General features: G+C 38.5%; 2 protein-coding genes across 2 annotated transcripts; one reads left to right on the forward strand and one right to left on the reverse strand.

Annotated features, from left to right (window-relative positions):
• Positions 1-978: 978 nt before the first annotated feature.
• Positions 979-9116, reverse strand: LOC121373530 (fucolectin-like). Its single transcript, XM_041500207.1, has 4 exons — positions 9028-9116; positions 7023-7247; positions 6572-6811; positions 979-1359 (listed from the first exon to the last, which is right to left on the reverse strand). Exons 1-4 carry the CDS (start codon positions 9080-9082, stop codon positions 1121-1123), a joined length of 759 nt encoding a protein of 252 aa, XP_041356141.1. The 5' UTR covers positions 9083-9116; the 3' UTR covers positions 979-1120.
• Positions 9117-10944: 1828 nt separating this feature from the next.
• LOC121373049 lies at positions 10945-12504 on the forward strand. Its single transcript, XM_041499491.1, has 4 exons — positions 10945-11008; positions 11443-11718; positions 11981-12189; positions 12496-12504. The coding sequence occupies exons 1-4, from the start codon at positions 10945-10947 to the stop codon at positions 12502-12504; spliced, it is 558 nt and encodes a 185-aa protein (XP_041355425.1).
• Positions 12505-20727: the final 8223 nt, after the last annotated feature.

Below are 20727 nucleotides of genomic sequence, written 5' to 3' on the forward strand. Positions count from 1 at the left end.
CGTGAAGGTGTGAAACTTGCTTATCTGCTGCACTTCATCACTTGTTTAAAAAAAAAAAAAAAATGTTTATAGAATTTACAGTGGTCGCTTAACACGGGCACTTTAGCGACTTGGGGATCCAGTTTAGGTGGCCGCTGGGTGTGTAGGACAGGTTACCTTTTATTATGAATCCATTAGGACATCTGTGTTGTGTGTTGAATGTATTCATTATGACAAAGTCTACGTAAAGCTAGTTAATTACTGCCCGTATTTTAAACAAAAAAATGGACGTCGAGATCTGCTGCTCCAAACCAATAGTTTTTTTCAATGTATTTTGCGGTGGAGCATGACCTAGGCCTAAACCGAAACCTAAAAAAATACATTCGCCATAGTCTAGATCCCTACCCTTGTACAATTTACAGAACATTCGCCATAGTCTAGATCCCTACCCTTGTACAATTTCCAGAACATTCGCCATAGTCTAGATCCCTACCCTTGTACAATTTCCAGAACATTCGCCAGTCTAGATCCCTACCCTTGTACAATTTCCAGAACATTCGCCTGACATTACGATTCAACAGTCAGTAGCATGTTTTGGCCTACTATTAGTGCCGGACACGAGTGTTCTCTGAGCTAGATAGTCTACAGGTATCTGTGAACCTGTCGCATGATTTTGTAGCGCCAGTCTCTCTTCAAACTCTCAGACCCTTCACACTTAATTATTATCTATGAATAGGTGTTCCTCAAGTTTTTCACCATTCTCCTGTGATTTGTACATTGCAAGTGATAACTATTTTTTTAAAAGGCGACACAGATTTCGCCTTACGGTGACTGGCACAGCGAAGTCAGGCTGGTCGGAGCGAAATTTGGGCTCACTTTGCCCGGTCGCGTATATATATATATATATATATATATATATATATATATATATATATATATATATATATATATATATATATATATATATAATCAAGTAAAATGTAAAATGTCGTCTTCAAACATTGATGCACTAGATATACGGACACTAATATTCTAAACAATAACATGTATTTAATATGTAACATCCTACAATGGCTGCAGACTCAGGTCAGTTTAAAAAAGAAAGAAGAAGAAAAAAGAAAGTCTTGAGTTGTTAAACAGATCAACAAAGATCCATTCCATAGTAATCCCACGATGACGTCATCGTTCTTGAATCCTCAAACGTCGGAGCTGAAATAAGCTGACACTGCTGACTGTTCTGGTTGTAGTTGAACGCCAAACAATCGCTGTTCTGGCATCTGCTCGTGCAAATCGTGACGTCAGAAGCACCGGATATGACGATATTTGCTGAGTCGAGTCGCTTCCCTAGTCTTCGATGGAAAGGTCGAAAGGAAGTACAACCTGTGAATGATAATGGCCGTTATTTATTTTAAGTTACAATGTCGTTCCACCATTGATAGACATCGTCCAACACCGACGTGCAAACGTTTCTACCCCCACCCCCCAAACCAAAACAAGACAAAACACACATACCTCGCCGCATAGTGGTAAGAATTTCGCTTGACGCGCTGTCGGTCTAGGATCGATCCCCGTCAGTGGACCAATTGGACTGTTTCTCGTCCCAGCCAGTGCACCACGACTTTTTATCAACGGTCATGGTATGTGTTACCATGTCTTAGGGATGATCCATATAAAAGATCACTTGATACCAACGGATATATGTAGAGGGTTTTCTCTGTAACACTTTGTCACTTAACAAATGTTTGACATCCAGTAGCTGAGGAATAACAAATCAACGTGCTCTATTGGTGTCGATAAAGAATACAAACTATAATTTTTCAGATCTTTTATTATATTACACAATGTAGGTGCAAATGTAGTAAATGATATGGAAAGTAGAATATAAATGCAACAAACGAGCAGCAAATGTACATACACGCACACACGCACATGAAACAAGCCAGTATACTAACACACAACTAACCTACGCCTTAGCATGGTTCACGTTCAAGAAACAAAGAAAGAAACCAAGACGTGAACAAACCCACAACCCCCACCCCACCCCCCAAAACAACAACAACAACAACAAACAACAACAACAAACAAACAAACACACAAGAAAAAGCAAAAACGGATAACGGAACAAAACAAAAACATAAAAAAACAGCGCACAAACGCACACACACACGCACGCGCGTAACCCTACCTAGAAAAAGAGGCCGACCCAATAAACTTTTTAAATATATTATTTTTTCCTGATTTATTAAATTTGTTTTTGTTTTGTTTTTTCAAATTAATATGTAAGTAAAAAGAATTAAAATGTGTTTTGTTTTGTTTTTAAAACGACGACCAACCTTGCATGATACATGAAACACACACCAACCATCCACCCAAACACCCACCCAATAAACCAACAAACCAACTAACCACCCAATTGACCAATAAAGCAACAAACGACACACGCGCACAAAAATCCAGCCAGCCAACAACCCATCTGCCAAATAAACCAGCCAACTAATCGCACGCACAATAAACCAGCCAGCCAACAACCCATCCACCCAATAAGCCAGCCAACTAATCACACGCACAATGAACAAGTCAGCCAACAACCCATCTGCCCAATAAACCAGCCAACTAATCACACGCACAATAAACAAGCCAGGCACCAACCCATTCGCACAACAAACAGGCCAACTAATCACACGGACAATAAACAAGACAGCCACCCACTCATCCGCCCAATAAACAAGCCAGCCACCTACCCATCTGCCCAATAAACAAGCCAGCCACCCACCCATCCGCACAATAAACAAGCCAGCCACCCACCCATCCGCCTAATAAACAAGCCAGCCTTCCACCCATCCGCACAATAAACCAGCCAACTAATCACACGCACAATAAACCAGCCAACTAATCACACGCACAATAAACCAGCCAGCTAACAACCCATCCGCCAAATAAACCAGCCAACTAATCACACGCACAATAAACCAGCCAGCCAACAATCCATCCGCCCAATAAACCAGCCAACTAATCACACGCACAATAAACAAGCCAGCTCACAACCCATCGGCCCAATAAACCAGCCAACTAATCATACGCACAATAAACCAGCCAGCCAACAATCCATCCGCCCAATAAACAAGCTAGCCAACAACCCATCCGCCCAATAAACCAGCCAGCCAATAATCCATCCGCCCAATAAACAAGCCAGCCAACAACCCATCCGCACAATAAACCAGCCAGCCAACAATCCATCCGCCCAATAAACCAGCCAACTAACCACACGCACAATAAACAAGCCAGCCCACAACCCATCCGCCCAATAAACCAGCCAACTAATCATACGCACAATAAACAAGCCAGCCAACAACCCATCCGCCCAATAAACAAGCCAACTAATCACACGGACAATAAACAAGCCAACTAATCACACGCACAATAAACAAGCCAGCCAACAACCCATCCGCCCAATAAACCAGCGAACTAATAACACGCACAATAAACCAGCCAACTAATCAAACACACAATAAACAAGCCAGCCAACAAACCATCCGCCAAATAAACCAACTAATCACACGCACAATAAACTAGCCAGCCAGCCACCCATCCACCCAATAAACCAGTCAACTAAACACATGTACAATAAACCAGCCAGCCAACAACCAATCCGCCCAATAAACCAGCCAACTAATCACACGCACAATAAACCAGCCAACTAATGAAACGCACAATAAACAAGCCAGCCAACAAACCATCCGCCAAATAAACCAGCCAACTAATCACACGCACAATAAACTAGCCAGCCAGCCACCCATCCACCCAATAAACCAGTCAACTAATCACACACACAATAAACCAGCCAGCCAACAACCCATCCGCCGAATAAACCAGCCAACTAATCACACGCCTAATGAACAATTCAGCCAACAACCCATCCGTCCAATAAACCAGCCAACTAATCACACGCACAATAAACCAGCCAGCCAACAACCCATCCGCCCAATAAGCCAGCCAACTAATCACACGCACAATGAACAATTCAGCCAACAACCCATCCGCCCAATAAACCAGGCAACTAATGACACGCACAATAAACAAGCCAGCCACCCACTCATCCGCCCAATAAACAAGCCAGCCAGCCACCCATCTGCCCAATAAACCAGCCAGGGACCCACCCATCCGCCCAATAAACAAGCCAGCCACCCACCCATCCGCACAATAAACCAGCCAACTAATCACACGCACAATAAACAAGCCAGCCAACAACCCATCCGCCACATCAACCAGCCAACTAATCACACGCACAATAAACCAGCCAGCCAACAACCCATCCGCCAAATAAACCAGCCAACTAATCACACGCACAATAAACCAGCCAGCCAACAACCCATCCGCCCAATAAACCAGCCAACTAATCGCACGCACAATAAACCAGCCAGCCAACAACCCATCCACCCAATAAGCCAGCCAACTAATCACACCCACAATGAACAAGTCAGCCAACAAGCCATCTGCTCAATAAACCAGCCAACTAATGACACGCACAATAAACAAGCCAGGCACCCACCCATCCACACAACAAACAGGCCAACTAATCACACGGACAATAAACAAGCCAGCCACCCACTCATCAGCCCAATAAACAAGTCAGCCACCTACCCATCTGCCCAACAAACAAGCCAGCCATCCACCCATCCGCACAATAAACAAGCCAGCCACCCACCCATCCGCCCAATAAACAAGCCAGCCTTCCACCCATCTGCCCAACAAACAAGCCAGCCAGCCATCCATCCGCACAATAAACAAGCCAGCCACCCACCCATCCGCCCAATAAACAAGCCAGCCTCCCACCCATCCGCGCAATAAACAAGCCAACTAATCACACGCACAATAAACAAGGCAGCCAACAACCCATCCGCCGAATCAACCAGCCAACTAATCACACGCACAATAAACCAGCCAGCCAACAACCCATCCGCCAAATAAACCAGCCAACTAATCACACGCACAATAAACAAGCCAGCCCACAACCCATCCGCCCAATAAACCAGCGAACTAATCACACGCACAATAAACCAGCCAACTAATCAAACGCACAATAAACAAGCCAGCCATCCACCCATCCGCACAATAAACAAGCCTGCCACCCACCCATCCGCCCAATAAACAAGCCAGCCTCCCACCCATCCGCACAATAAACAAGCCAACTAATCACACGCACAATAAACAAGCCAGCCAACAACCCATCCGCCAAATAAACCAGCCAACTAATCACACGAACAATAAAAAAACCAGCCAACAACCAATCCGCCCAATAAACCAGCGAACTAATCACACGCACAATAAACCAGCCAACTAATGAAACGCACAATAAACAAGCCAGCCAACAAACCATCCGCCCAATAAACCAGCCAACTAATCACACGCACAATAAACCAGCCAGCCAACAACCCATCCGCCCAATAAACAAGCCAACTAATCACACGCACAATAAACCAGCCAGCCAACAACCCATCCGCCCAATAAACCAGGCAACTAATCACATGCACAATGAACAAGTCAGCCAACAACCCATCCGCCCAATAAACCAGCCAACTAATCACACGCACAATAAAGAAGCCAGCCACCCACTCATCCGCCCAAATAACAAGCCAGCCAGCCACCAATCTGCCCAATAAACAAGCCACCCACCCACCCATCCGCACAATAAACAAGCCAGCCACCCACCCATCCGCACAATAAACAAGCCAGCCACCCACCCATCCGCACAATAAACTAGCCAACTAATCACACGCACAATAAACAAGCCAGTCAACAACCCATCCGCCCAATAAAGCAGCCAACTAATCACACGCACAATAAACAAGCCAGCCAACAACCCATCCGCCAAATAAAGCAGCCAACTAATCACACGCACAATAAACAAGCCAGCCACCCACCCATCCACCCAATAAACCAGCGAACTAATCACACGCACAATAAACCAGCCATCTAATCACACGCACAATAAACCAGCCAACTAATCACGCGCACAATAAACAAGCCAGACAACAACCCACCCGCCCAATAAACAAGCCAACTAATCACACGCACAATAAACAAGCCAGCCACCCACCCATCCGCCCAAGAAACCAATCAACCAACCAGCACCTACCCAAACGCCCAATATACCAACCAATCACCCCTCCAATAAAGCAACCACCCTCCCAGCCTCCCAACAAACAAACCAACCACCCACTCACCCTCCCAGCCACCCTCCCAACCAACCAACCAACTAACCAACCACCCATCCAACTGCAAAACAAATCCATCAACCAGACAACCAACCACCTAACCTATCATCCAACGAATCAACCATCCGTCCAACAAAGCAACCACCCATCCATCCGCCCAACAGAGCAACCAACCACCCACCCACCCGCCCAAGAGACCAATCAATCAACCAAAACCCACCCGCCCATCCAACAAATCAACAGCCACCCACCCACGCAACAAACGAAATATCCACCCACCGGCGAGCAAATCAACCAACCAACCAACCAACCAACCAACCACCTACCCGACCGCCCAACAATGCAACCTACCAACCATCTAGCCAACACTACTTAACCTGTCGCCCTTGTGGTAAAAACTTGAACTTCACAAAGTATCAGTGTGTCTCTATTGTTCGCCATTCTCCACTTCTTAATACGAACGAATCGACCCTTCATGGGAGAGCGACATTTAAACTGTACAGTCTCACCACGCCCCAGTGGGTCGGTGCGGTTGTAACACTGGACTGGTGTGGCGGGTGCACAGGCTATTGGGTTCTCCATAAACACGTCAATGGTGAAGCTGTGTAGACGCTGCCCTGCAACACAAATTCATATTTTAAAGAAACGGAATAGTTTATTGTTTAACAACACCTTAAGCAGCGTTAATAATTATACAATATGCTTATCAAGACACACACACAGAGAGAGAGAGAGAGAGAGAGAGAGAGAGAGAGAGAGAGAGAGAGAGAGAGAGAGAGAGAGAGAGAGAGAGAGAGAGAGAGAGATTGATAAAGTAAATGTGCTTACAATATGCGTCTCCCCTGTTCGTGATGATGACGTCATGGATGTGGAAGTAGCCATGCAGGTCCACCATCCACCAGGGTTCCATGTCGTCATGTGTCGATGTTGTACAGAAGTCAGAGTACCAGTTGGTGCCGTTGTTACCATCCACGGCAAATGATGGGCTGGATTTAGCGTCGAACACTGTACTCATGGTGGCAGGTTTTTGAAAAGCAAGATTTGAAGACTTTCCTGATAAAATGCAATAAAAATGAACGAATATTTAAAGACACCCCAGCACAAAAAAAGAAGGAAAAAAAAAGAACAAAAAGGTATATGATAATAAACATCAATTCGAAATTATGAAATTATTAGTAAAATTAGTGTAGGGAGTTACAGTTATGATAGATAAAATGAAGCTTATTAACATTAAATACAAAACAATCCCTCCCCCCCCCCCCCCCACTCCCCGAAAAAAAAGAAGAAAGAAAACAAAGAAGAAAGTAAAACAAACAACAACCAAAAAACCACAAGAAAACAAACAAAAAAACACTAAACAAAAACAACCCCCAAACAAACAAACAAAAACAACACCAAAACATCAACAACAACAACAACAACAACCAAAAAAAAAAAAAAAAAAAAAATTTAATTAAATAAAATAATGAAATAAACAAACAAAACAACCGCTGTGGGTAGACCTTGAAAAAAAAGAGTATACGGTAAACCGAATTATCAAGACAGATTTGCAAGAAATGAATACTTAACACAAAAAAAAAAATAATCTTTAAGAGAAAAAAAAATCGAATGGACTTAGAGTTAAACTGTACAATAATGTTGGCATGTTTGTGAAAAGCACGATTAGAATAACTTCCTGACAGGGAGGAAACATTTACCATAATCACCACCACCACCACAACAACAACCAACCATAACGACAACAACCACAATCACAACATCAACAACTACGACCACAACTACAACTACAACATCAGTATCAACAACAACAATAACAAAAACTACAACAATGACCACAACTACAAAATCAACTACAACTACAACAACACCAACAACAGCCACAACAACTACTACCAACACTACAGAATCACCAATAGCAACAACCAATACAGCATCCACAACAACCACAACTGCAACCACTACTATATCATCTTCATCAACATCATCAGCAACAGACACAGCAACAGCAACTGAACCCATAAAAACGCACACAAAACCCAAACCAAACCAAACAACAAGCAACAAACAGAAACACATAGAGCACCACGACTAGAATATTAAAGGCCTTGACATTGTGCACTGGCTATAAAGAGATCCCAAACCGACCGCGCATCAAGCTAGCTCTTTACCACTGGGCTACGTACCCCCCCCCCCCCCCCATCAAGCTAGCTCTTTACCACTGGGCTACGTACCACCCCCTCCCCAGTCTGTGGGATGGTGCATATAAACGATCCCTTACTACTAAGACTATGCAACTAAGCATAATAATAATAATAATAATAATAATAATAATAATAAAACAAAACGAAACAAACACTAAAAGCAGCCAGCGTACCACGACTAGTATATCAAAGGCAGTGGCATGTGCTATCCTGTCTGTGAGATGGTGCATATAAAAGATCCCTTGCTACTAATGAAAAAATGTAGCGGGTTTCCTCTCTATGACTGTGTCACAATGACCATATACCTGACATCCAATAGCCGACGATTAGCAAACTGAATGTGCTCTAGTGGTGTCGTTAAATAAAACAAACAAATACATTTTTTTTTCACAAACAGGAGAGCTGTAGCGAGTCTTTTTCCTCTGCAAATCTATATGTAAAAACTTACCAAAATTGGCTACATCCAATAACCGAAGATCAATAAATCAATGCACTCTAGTGATATCGTTAAACAATAATAATAAAACAAACTCCTTTAACTTCAACTCTCATTCTATATGTCATCTCTATCCCTATGCCTGTCTATCCGTCTATCTATCTGTCTGTCTGTATTTAGTTTAGCTTATACGTACCATTAAGTCGTACTACATACAATGTCATCATCCAAACACCAACGTATTTCAACATCGTAACACGAATCTCCTTTCTCCTTCCCCGTCTCTCGAACAGACCAAATATAAAAATGAAATGTCGCAACGGTATGGGCTTGAAGCAAAACTATTCAAACACTTTCACGTAAACTAATTAACCGTGTCTCTCACTGGGAATTTCACTGTTGTTTGCTCATCAGAGATTGATCCAGAAAATATGTTGGGCTTTTCGCCAGTTGGAAGCTAGCAATTTTATTTGCTATGTATCTAAATGATTTAGAAGATTCATTAACAGACAAACAATGTAATGGAGTATTAAAATAACAATATTGATTTATTTAGTCATTACTTTATTACTTTACGCTAATGACACAGTAATTTTGACTGAATCTCCAGACGACTTACAAAAATCATTAAATGTTGTGTTTTTTCAGAATATTGTGAAAAATGGAAATTAAAAATAAATGCTGATAAGTCTATAATACTTATCTTTGGTTCAAAACTACCTAAAAATAAGACATTTTACATCAAAGACACAAAATTAGATATTGTAGATAATTTTAAATAACTAGGCATCATATTTTGTAGAAATGGATAATTTCTTCAAGCAAAAAAAGACCGTTATTTCGCAAGCCAAAAAAAGGAATGATTTTGTTAAAGATTAGAACTAGATATTACTATTATTCCATTTCTATTATATTCTTCAGAAATATGGGGTTTTAGCAATAATCAAAATGTTGAACAAATACAGTTTTTTGTTTGTTTTAAAAGACTTATTAAAACTTAGAAAAAAGACCCCACTACCTATGATTTATGGCGAACTGGGTGTGTTCCCTTTGGATATTAAAATCAAAACCAGGATGCTTAGCTTTTGGGCCTCTTTGATTACTGGAAAACTTGTAAAATATCCGCAACATTATATAGAATTATGCTATATGAAACTGCCAAGCATGGATATAAATTTAAGTGGTTAATTGATACAGAAGATACACTAAACAAATTGGGTATGGGCAAATTATTGGTTAAATCAAAATATTATAAACAAGAACGCATTCGTTCGTATTGTGTCTCAAAGGGTAGACGATCAATACATACAGGTATGGAATGATAATTTAAATATGTATCCAAAATGTATTACCTATAGCATATTCAAATCAACACATTCATGCGAGAATTATCTTTTTCACTTACCGGACAAACTATGGACAATGTGCATTCGATTCCGGACTAGTAATCAGTATTTACCAATTGAATCTGGCCGATGGCAAAACATTGAAAGACAAGACAGAATTTGTCCTCTTTGTAAAATTTCTTTAGGTGACGAATATCATTATTTATTTCAGTGTCCTTATTTTACAAATAAAAGATCAACATATCTAAACAAATACTACTACAACAGACCTAACACTTTCAAATTGTATCAGCTATTTAATTCTAGAAAGTTATTAACCACAAAGAAATTATGTATGTTCCTCAGTGCTATCGACACTGTTTTTAAAAACATGTATATGTTATCATTATATCCAGTGTGTTGTTATATCATATGTATCACGTCTAGAGTACAGTGCTGTCTTTAAAATTATTCTTGTATAATAATTATACCCATTTACGTATTAGTGATATTATTATATAACATAATTAATTATTATATAATATAGGGGAATGACACGGTGACGTCACATGTGATCACGTGGTATCGCACTGACTTCCGGTAGGCAAGAACCAGTGTTGTTATTATGAGCAAGGGTGTATGAGCAAGTTATTTATTTACTATTTCGTCTGTATAGATAAGATTTAAGAAATTCCGTCATGTGTGGTTGTTGGCTGCACACATCGATTTAGAAAAGACTGTGGAATTAAGTTCCATCGAATTCCTTTGGAAGCGGAACGACGAGCCAAATGGCTTCAAGCCATAAACAGAAAGCAATGGACGCCTTCCCACAGCGGAGATCGTGTTTGTGGAGTTCATTTTATATCAGGTTTGTTGTATGCTACACATTCTCAACATTACTATATGCCAATACCTTTTGGAGTGATTTCTATTACCAGGGAAGTTGCAGATTATGGGGAAATGGGTCGGTCTTGGTCTTAAGTCACGTCTGCACAATCATTATATATCGTATATATATATATATATATATCTTTATGTATACAAAAAAAAGTATTCAACTATTTGTTAATAATTATATCGTAGCAAATTTTACTTTTGATTGAAGATGTGATTCACAAGTGCTCGTGTATTTGTAACGTGTAAAATGATTTTTAAAATAAAGTACACTGTTTATTAATTTCGTTTGATATTTTTTTTTTTTTGGTGGGGTGGGTTACTAAATGAATTTAGAAAAACGCTTCATAAATAAATATATAACTGTGTTCAATCAAACTTTGTGTTTCCAGGATCTGCTAGCAGTAAAAAGGCAGACCCAGACTACATCCCACATGTCAACATGGGATACCAAAAAGCATCAGTGCTTTTCAGCCCAGAAGCAAAGAAAGATCGATATACAAGAGCAGTCAGACGAGAGGGTGAGAAAAATCTGAATATGATAAAGAAAGCAGATGAAAAAAGGAGAGAGTGTGCTGCATCAGCCCTGTTGGAGTTATATGAACCACAAGCAATTGTTGCAGATACAAATGATGGCACTTTGGAAAAAGAAAATTTCACAAGATCAGGTAATGTAAAAATAATTAGCACATTTACCAAAATAATTTTAGGATATTTTATGTTTTCGTGCTAATTTGTTGGTTATATCACTATCGGTATCAGCTGAAGTCTCCAAATATCATAGATCACACAACGTATATCTTCTAAGTTTGTTGATGATAAAATGTGTAACATACATATATAAACACACAAAAACATATGTATATACCTACACAAGTAGATTTAAGTTTGTTATTGTTGTGTAACAATGTTTTGGTTTTTTTCTTCCAGATATCCATGATCACTGTCTTCGTAAAATTACCTTATTAAAAAGAGAGAACAGACAGCTCCTGGATGAAGTTGAGACACTTCAACATGAATTAAGGGATGCTAAGGAGAAAACTGGTGTCAGATTCTGTGATTCTTTCCTTTCTGCGCACAACAAGGACACCAGAACTTCATTTTTCACTGGCATTCCAAACTATGCAACATTCTTGTGGGTAGTTCAGTATTGTTCTTCTACATTGCCAACATCTGGAGTTCTAAATCCAGCTACCATTGTAATGATGACATTGATGAAATTGATACTTAATTTTTCTAATCAGGATCTAAGTTATAGGTTTGGAGTTTCACGCACTCATATTGGAGAATTATTGAACAGTTCACTTCCTTCTATTGCAAAAAAGTTGGCATTTCTGGTGCATTGGCCAGATAAGGAAAAGGTACTTAGACATATGCCTAAAGTTATCAAGGGTAGGTACAGAAAGTGCAGTTATTATTGACTGTTGTGAAATGTTTATTGACAGGTCTGGTAATTTAACCACACGGGCCATGACGTGGTCCAATTATAAAAGTCATAACACTATTAAAATTTTAGTAGCTATTTCACCAGTCGGCGGGATCTCTTTTGTTTCAAGAGCTTTTGGAGGAAGGACATCCGATAAAATAATTACACAGAGATCAGGGTTTCTGCAGTTATTAGAACACGGCGATTTGGTTTTAGCTGACCGTGGTTTTTTAATTGCTGATGAACCAGCAGCATGTGGTGCACAACTTGCCATTCCAGCATTTACGAGAGGTAAATCACAATTAAGTCCAAAAGAAATTGAATGTGGTCGACAGTTATCATGTGTACGGATTCACGTTGAAAGAGCTATTGAGAGAATAAAGAACTTTAAAATTTTGAGCACCACAATGAACATTTCCCTGATACCTCATGCCGACACCATTATTACAATATGCAGTGCCATATCAAACCTTCAACCAAAACAAGTTGGCTAAGTCTTCATTTTACAAGTACACAAATAACAGATAAGACAAATATTTCAAAATGTATTCCATTTTTATTAATAAGTGATGTTTAAATATGTGCATTATGTAAGACTCACTACAATTATTAACAAAACTGATTGGCTAAAACCTCATTTGACAATGTACAGTTAATAAATTATTTAAATAAATAAGATGAGGCATATTTTAACTGAATTGTTTCGTATAATTATTTTTGTGACACTGAAGTGCTTGTGACAGAGGCAGTTCATACGTAAACATATATACATGTACGGTATACATACAATAACAGCTTTGTGTTGGTTTACCACAGAAGCAGTGTGTACTGCTTCTGTGGTAAACCAACACAAAGCTGTTATTATATACTATCTTATAACATGAGAAATTGGCTTTTGCCACAACTTTTGGTGTGGTATTCTAAATACTGTCAAACTAACATCACATGGTTGTCACTTTTTTAAAATAATGGCCTACACTGTGGTTTCATGTTTTGAGAAACACTGAACTAAATATAGAATATAGTCACATGCTTGACATAGGGTAATTAATGACTTAGTCAGTTTTACCAGAGGTTGGCAGCATCATGAAGAGATGACTTAGGAATATTATTACTTTCATTAAAAAAGTGATGTAAGCCATTATTTTAAAAAGGTGACGAAGCTCACATTCAAACATAAAACATGTAATTACATTCAATGTAAATGTATACAAAACAATTATGATTCTCTTGAAGCACTGCAGTGCTCCATTAGAATAGGCATGACATAAATGACTGGGATTTTGATATGTACTTCATTCAAGACAAAATCTTCTGTGACAAACACACTAAACATTTCACATATTATAATAACTTGTGGATATTTAATTCAAAATATTTATGCACATATTGCTTTTGAGTAAGTAATTATTTTGAAATGTAAAACCACAAATTGGTGGCATGGTTTGTGTGTAGTTAAAAAACATCTTGATAGATGTACCAAAAATTATGACATGCTGAAATAGTTTTTAAATTATGATTTGTAATGTTTCAAATACGCTATTTTAACACAAACAAAACTGACTTAAAATATTACATTTGTATAAAAATTTGATTTTTACATAACCTTGTTGTTGTTAGTTTTTTTATAAAGTTGTGTCGACACCAACAATTTGGAGAATGTTTTAACAATTTGTAATCCCTAACCTCAAAGCTTTTCATAGAAGTTTGACATTTTCATGGAATTGCCTTAGTTTCCTTTTAATGCATTAAGCTGTTTTACAACTAGGACAATACCAGGAGCCCACAGGTTATCTCCTTATGTTTACACGCGAGTAGTGAAACCAAGTGAAGTAGCAGTCTGAACCATCACACATTATCATGCGCCCATACTCTTCCTGTTGACACAGGCACCATACTAAATCAATGTCCGGAATGGCATCATGAGGTCTGGCGTTTTCCAATTTGTGAGATAAAATTTCAGGAAGCACATATGTCAGAAAGAAATGTTCACATGCATTTTTTTGTTTCGTGCAGAATGAATCATCTCTCTTTATCCGTATAATTTTAAGATCTATATTTGTGTATACCACAAAGTCACAATATGTTACATCATGCACAAACATCTGCAATTGGACCTGAGTGAAGTACTTGTGAGTTTTCTTCAACTGGAGACATCGATCCAAATAGAAATTGGGGTGTTCAATAGCCACATTGATGGGGTTGTCTCTGTGTTTGAAAGAACACTTGATCTCCAAACAACCTTTTCCGCAACAGTCACATTGAATTAAACCATCACTCGATGCTCCAAGAAAGGGCACTTTCGCACTGATGAGCAGTCCAGCTCTTTCACATTGAAAGTTTTTATGCTTGGTAGATTGAACAGTTGCAAAACTAACTCTAGCTTCATTTTCATTGTCTATCCCCCATGATATAGCCTTGTTTTTTTTATAGATCCCTAGTACTGTACCCCATAATTTTTTCCACCACATTAGCTGGATCAGTTGTCGCTCTCCATACCAACACATCATGGGCCTTTGTTCCTGTGATTCGACCTTTTCTGTGATTAAACCACAACGGGCTAACAGCTTGGTTTTTGGTTACTTGTTCCAATTTATGTACTTGTACTGGCTCACACTTGTAATTCTCCCACTCTTTTAAACACGCTATGCCTGTCAATAAAGGAGGAAAGGAATAAATGCATGTGTCTTCATCCTCATCTGCAGAATCAGTAGATTCTTCATCTATTGGTGGAATGTGTTTAAAAAACACAGCACTTGGACAAACCTCCTTATAGGTAGTACTATACCAAATAACTTCCGGCTGGGTCAAAGTTCGAGGTGCACCGAACGTTTGATAGAGAAGTGAACACCACAAGGGGTCATTCAAATATTACGTAACGCTTAGGGAGGTGGGGGTGTAAGTCCAAGCTTTATGTGGCGTTACAAGGGGGGGGGGGGGGTATTGAACAGCGTTACGTAACACAATTTTGTTTTCTCTTAAACGTGCTATGCCATGACAACAATATGTAATGTAGGTTTTTAGAGGTACATGTAAACCCAATGTTCGTCCGTACCCTTCAATTTGGGTCTGGTATAATTTTTCTTTGTCAACCATGATGGTGATAATTAAAATGGCGCAAGTGAAAACCCGTGTTTATTTTTTTTCCATCGTACAGCAATATGTCACGTCATCGTAGTACATATGGGTATAAATAAACATTGCCACATTCCTTTGTTGTTGTTGGTTTATTTTTGTTTTTGCGGCGGATATCCGAGCGTTACGTAATATGTTTGGGGGGGGGGGGGGGGTGGGGGGGGGGGGGGGGGTGTATGGTCTAGCGTTACGGGGCGTTACAAGGGGGTGGGTGGGTGTCTAATTTTGACAAAAATAGCGTTACGTAATATTTGAACGGCCCCCAAGTCCTGTGATTGGTTATAAATGTGAGTGTGTTGGTTGTAAAAAATAATAGTTTCATCTGGGTAAAATAAATGTGCAATTTTATTTCATCTAGTACCAATGTGTCAAGTAGCCTTGTGCTTGAAACATGTATGGGGTACCTGTAAAAAAAAGTACTCAAATTTTGTGCGAAACTAGGGTAGTCATAGACGCTACCCGTTATCTCAGAAACGAGCAGCTTGACCCCCATTTTTTTCTGATTCACTTTAAGTGTAAGGGGTGGTAGTATTTATATCCGTGGCGTTTATGTCGGTTGATACGTTGCAGGTAGGAGTTTTAGCCGCATATGTTACTATTGTCGTCTATGGAATTTGATTTGGTAGTATACACCCTTCAGGGATTGCATCACTTCAGATTCAGGAGGCGGTCCATTTCCATGTGCTGTAACTGTTTTTTCTCTTTTTCCCAAATGCTGTGGGTGATTCACATATAGTTGTGAGTACCAGCTGTAATAAATAGATCACAATTTAGTATAAATTTAATTATCACAAAAAGTTACATATTGTATTTGAGTATGTAATGGTGGAATACTATAAATCATAAAATATTAGCAACCTTACAATTTAGCGAAGTCCATATGTGTGACATATTAGCAACATAAAATTTAAGCATATCAAACATAAAAAAAAACCATGCAATATATTTCCAGTTGCAGTATTGGCCTGAAACACAAAAGTGAAGTTACTTTCTTCCATATAAAATTTTAAGTCTTGCATAAAACTAACTATTGTTGTGTGCTATACTTATTATTTAATCAATAGCATGTTGTCCAGTCGAGTTTGCCCATATATCGTTAATAGATGTTTATAATACTTTTGTTTTAATTTGTAATTTTTATATTTAGCATCATGAAATATACTTGCCTCCTTTCTGTAAGTTGAATTCCATTTGCATGCTTCCCTTGTGCATGCTTTCTCAGTCAATCCGGCTTTGACAGCAACATCCACTTTAAAACGTAAGGCAGCAACATGGCTACACACTTCTCCAAGTCTGAAAAGAATAATCAGAATTGACATTAATAGTTCAGATCTATAATATCAATATATTCTCGTAACCATAAATATATATATATATATATATATATATATATATGTATATATATATATATATATATATATATATATATATATATATATATATATATATATATATATATATATATATATATATGTCATGGTAGAAACTGAAAGTACAACAAATACTATTGCTAAATTCACAAATTAATAGCACTAAATATATATATATATATATATATATATATATATATATATATATATATATATATATATATATATATATATATATATATATACATACACAAAATTAATGGTCATTTAATAAATTGTAAAAATATATCATTACGTTATTTAGGATATATACCCTTTTGATCATACAAATTATAAATAGTAAAATATACAATTCTTAATTTGTGTAACCACTGTGCCTTTATACCTAATATTTCTGAATGTAAATTGACGTCAATGATAAGGTAAAAACCAATGTGCTCCAGTGGTATCGTTAAATAAAACAAACAAACTTTAATGATTAATCTGTTTGTAAAAGTATTTTACATATAGATCTATATTCATTTTTTTTATATTTGGATATTTAATATTATTTTTTATTTGCCTTTTAAAGGCGAGGAAAAATTAAAATTAAATAAAATTAAAATATCCAAATATGACAAAATGAATATAGATATGTAAAATACTTATACATAATACAGTCACAGACAGAAAAGAGAAATATTCGGTCTACTGTGACTTTACCAGTGAGTGGGTTCATGATCTCTTTTGCAATAAACTTTTCCACTATTAATTAATTTGTTAATTTTATACCAAATCTGTTATACATACCCTGCCATACACGTGCAGTGAGCACAACGAACTGTCCCCTGTTGTTTGTCGACGCAAACCCATGGCTGGTGGGGCTTCTCTCGTAGGCGTTGTGATGGTATCACTTTCGTCTTTAGAAAACAAAACATGGAATTGTCGTCTATGTTGTTGTACTGAATTGGGTGGACATTTCCGCTGATAACATAATTATATGCACTAAGAGATTTATAGGCCTTCAAGGATTCGTGGGTGAATTGTCCTGGTGTCTCAATCAAATAAAAATAAATGTCCGTGTATGTTATGTCTGGCCACTTTGATGACTCTTCTACCCATCCAACCGACAAATTATACGGGTCAGGAAGAGTCCGCGAATCATCTGCGGCAACTTCAGCACATAATCGGACCATTCTTTTCCATTCACGCTAGACTCGCTCGCTTTGTTAGTACACGCCATTGTTAACTTCTGCCTACCAGTGCGCGCGCATCAAGAAATCGTGACGTCATTTCCGTAAACATATGGTATCCCCTATAATTTGTTAATAGTACACTGCAGCTGTCAGTATATATGTTTGCGTATATTTGTGTGCATGTGCAGTATGATGATTGTTCCACACCATACATAGCTGTGTTAATACCATTGCATATTACATTTTATATATATATATATACAGTTAATTGCCGTTGGTTTGAACCCCGTCGGTGCTGAAGAAAGTGTTCGACCCATCGGGTAATTCGACCGAACCATTCGGTCTACATCGGACATTTCCGTAACATCAAATAGAAAGTTGGATTAGATACAAATTGTGTAATACATGTAAATGCACTGAAATCAAATAAATAAATGGCAAATTCGTAATCTGTATTTACGTTAATTACTAAACAATTTGAATAATTATTTCAACAATAAAAAGACCCCCGCACTGTCCACCTTCCAGAAATGTAGTCGTGTTTAAAGTAACGGTTCATCTCACATGCGCTGTACTTAAAAGATCATTGCCGACAGCCATTTGTTCCGAGTACAGTTTCTGGCTCTAGTCAGAAATCGTGCTCGAAACGAGCATGCTTGAACATTAAATTGATATAAGCACGTTAATTCCCGACATCTGACCTGACAGTCATGTGTGGGCATACATACGTACAAACAGCCGCATAAAGGTAGACTAAACTCCAAAAAGAGCCTTATATGTTGGAAAGATGCATACCCGGACCACCAACACATACTGAGACTTTAACAAAAGAAAAACGCGTAATTTTAGTTTATAAAAAAACATGATTATTCCTGCTAACTGGGAGCAGCCATTTTGTTTCGTTTTTGTGACGTCCGGTGGTATAGTTTGGGGGAAATACTTAATCGTAGCCACCAGGATGTAACATCTCGCGAAATGCGATTTTAAGCTACGCCCTTTTTCGTAAGCCACGCCCCATGTCATAAACTAGTCTGATATGTTTCCGCGGGAAATAAACATAAATATGAACGAATAGGCCTAATTCCCTAGTAAATTATGTCAAATATAGAGCTGTCTTATTGTAACGAGCATTTAATAAAATATTAAGTAATACAAATGCGTTTTTCAATGGGGGTTTTTCTTCTAATCTGTACTTCCGATGTTTTGACGTACCTACGTAGTCCGATACACCTGCCGTCAACTCGGCAACAGTGAGTTTATGACAGATGTATCGGACTACAAACAACGCTGTAAAGTTAATCGTTTGTAAACGTGACACAATATTAATAATACGTGAATAATATAATATATCGCATAGTTTGGGTGGGTGTATTTTTTTTTTTTGGGGGGGGGGGTTAACGTCTGTATCAGATATGTAAACATGAATATATATACAGTATATGTAAAAATGAATATATAATCGTGCGTTAATTCATAATCTACCACCTACAGGTACAGTGAGGTTAAATTGACCGAACAACTGACCTAACAATGTGGTACATGATATTTGGCTAATGTCAGGGCTTTAGATTGCACCAGAACCGGCCTCGGTGGCGTCGTGGCAGGCCATCGGTCTACAGGCTGGTAGGTACTGGGTTCGGATCCCAGTCGAGGCATGGGATTTTTAATCCAGATACCGACTCCAAACCCTGAGTGAGTGCTCCATAAGGCTCAATGGGTAGGTGTAAACCACTTGCACCGACCAGTGATCCATAACTGGTTCAACAAAGGCCATGGTTTGTGCTATCCTGCCTGTGGGAAGCGCAAATAAAAGATCCCTTGCTGCCAATCGGAAGAGTAGCCCATGTAGTGGCGACAGCGGGTTTCCTCTCAAAATCTGTGTGGTCCTTAACCATATGTCTGACGCCATATAACCGTAAATAAAATGTGTTGAGTGGGTCGTTAAATAAAACATTTCTTTCTTTCTTTAGATTGCACCAAAGCTGCACATGTACTATATATACTGGGGTAGATTTTGCAATTTTATCAGGGTAGATTTTCCATTTTATATGTAATGTTAATTTCAGCTAAATAAATGCCTACTTATGCAGACACTGAAAATTAAATATGAATATGATGGATTAATCCATTATCTAAATGATCAGGGTATATTTACAATTTGTTATTTGTAATTTTCATTTTCTATTTTTGTAAAAGTGGGGTGGGATATAGCCCAGTAGATTAAGCATTCGCTTGATGTGAGGTAAGTCTGGGATCAATCCCTGTCAGACCCATTGGGCTATTTCTCGTTCTAGCCAGTGCTCCACAACTGGTGTAACAAAGGCCGTGGTATGTACTATCCTGTCTGTGGGATGGTGCATATAAAAGATCCCTTCCTGTCTGACGCCATATAGCCAGAAATAAAAATGTTTTGAGTGCATCGTTAAATAAAACATTTCCTTCCTTCATTTATTTTTGTTAAAATATACCGGGTATGTGAATAACCTTACTGTATGTTTCCTATCCATGCTAGGAATAGTTGTAGGAAAATGAGACACTTAAGAATTTAATAGGCTGTATTTTAGAGTACCT

This window comes from Gigantopelta aegis, chromosome 5, assembly GCF_016097555.1.
Source record: "Gigantopelta aegis isolate Gae_Host chromosome 5, Gae_host_genome, whole genome shotgun sequence".
NCBI classification, from domain to species: domain Eukaryota; kingdom Metazoa; phylum Mollusca; class Gastropoda; order Neomphalida; family Peltospiridae; genus Gigantopelta; species Gigantopelta aegis.

What these genes read in the sequence shown, in the direction of transcription:
- LOC121373530 (XM_041500207.1), bottom strand. Translation starts at nt 9,082, where the DNA reads ATGTTGAAATACGTTGGTGTTTGGATGATGACATTGTATGTAGTACGA. An exon ending in GTATGTAGTACGACTTAATG is followed by an intron (nt 7,248 to 9,027) that starts GTACGTATAAGC and finishes GCATTTTATCAG; the next exon opens with GAAAGTCTTCAAATCTTGCT. An exon ending in TTTTACCACAAGGGCGACAG is followed by an intron (nt 1,360 to 6,571) that starts GTTAAGTAGTGT and finishes TATCATTCACAG; the next exon opens with GTTGTACTTCCTTTCGACCT.
- LOC121373049 (XM_041499491.1), top strand. Translation starts at nt 10,945, where the DNA reads ATGGCTTCAAGCCATAAACAGAAAGCAATGGACGCCTTCCCACAGCGG. An exon ending in GCGGAGATCGTGTTTGTGGA is followed by an intron (nt 11,009 to 11,442) that starts GTTCATTTTATA and finishes TTGTGTTTCCAG; the next exon opens with GATCTGCTAGCAGTAAAAAG. An exon ending in AGAAAATTTCACAAGATCAG is followed by an intron (nt 11,719 to 11,980) that starts GTAATGTAAAAA and finishes TTTTTCTTCCAG; the next exon opens with ATATCCATGATCACTGTCTT.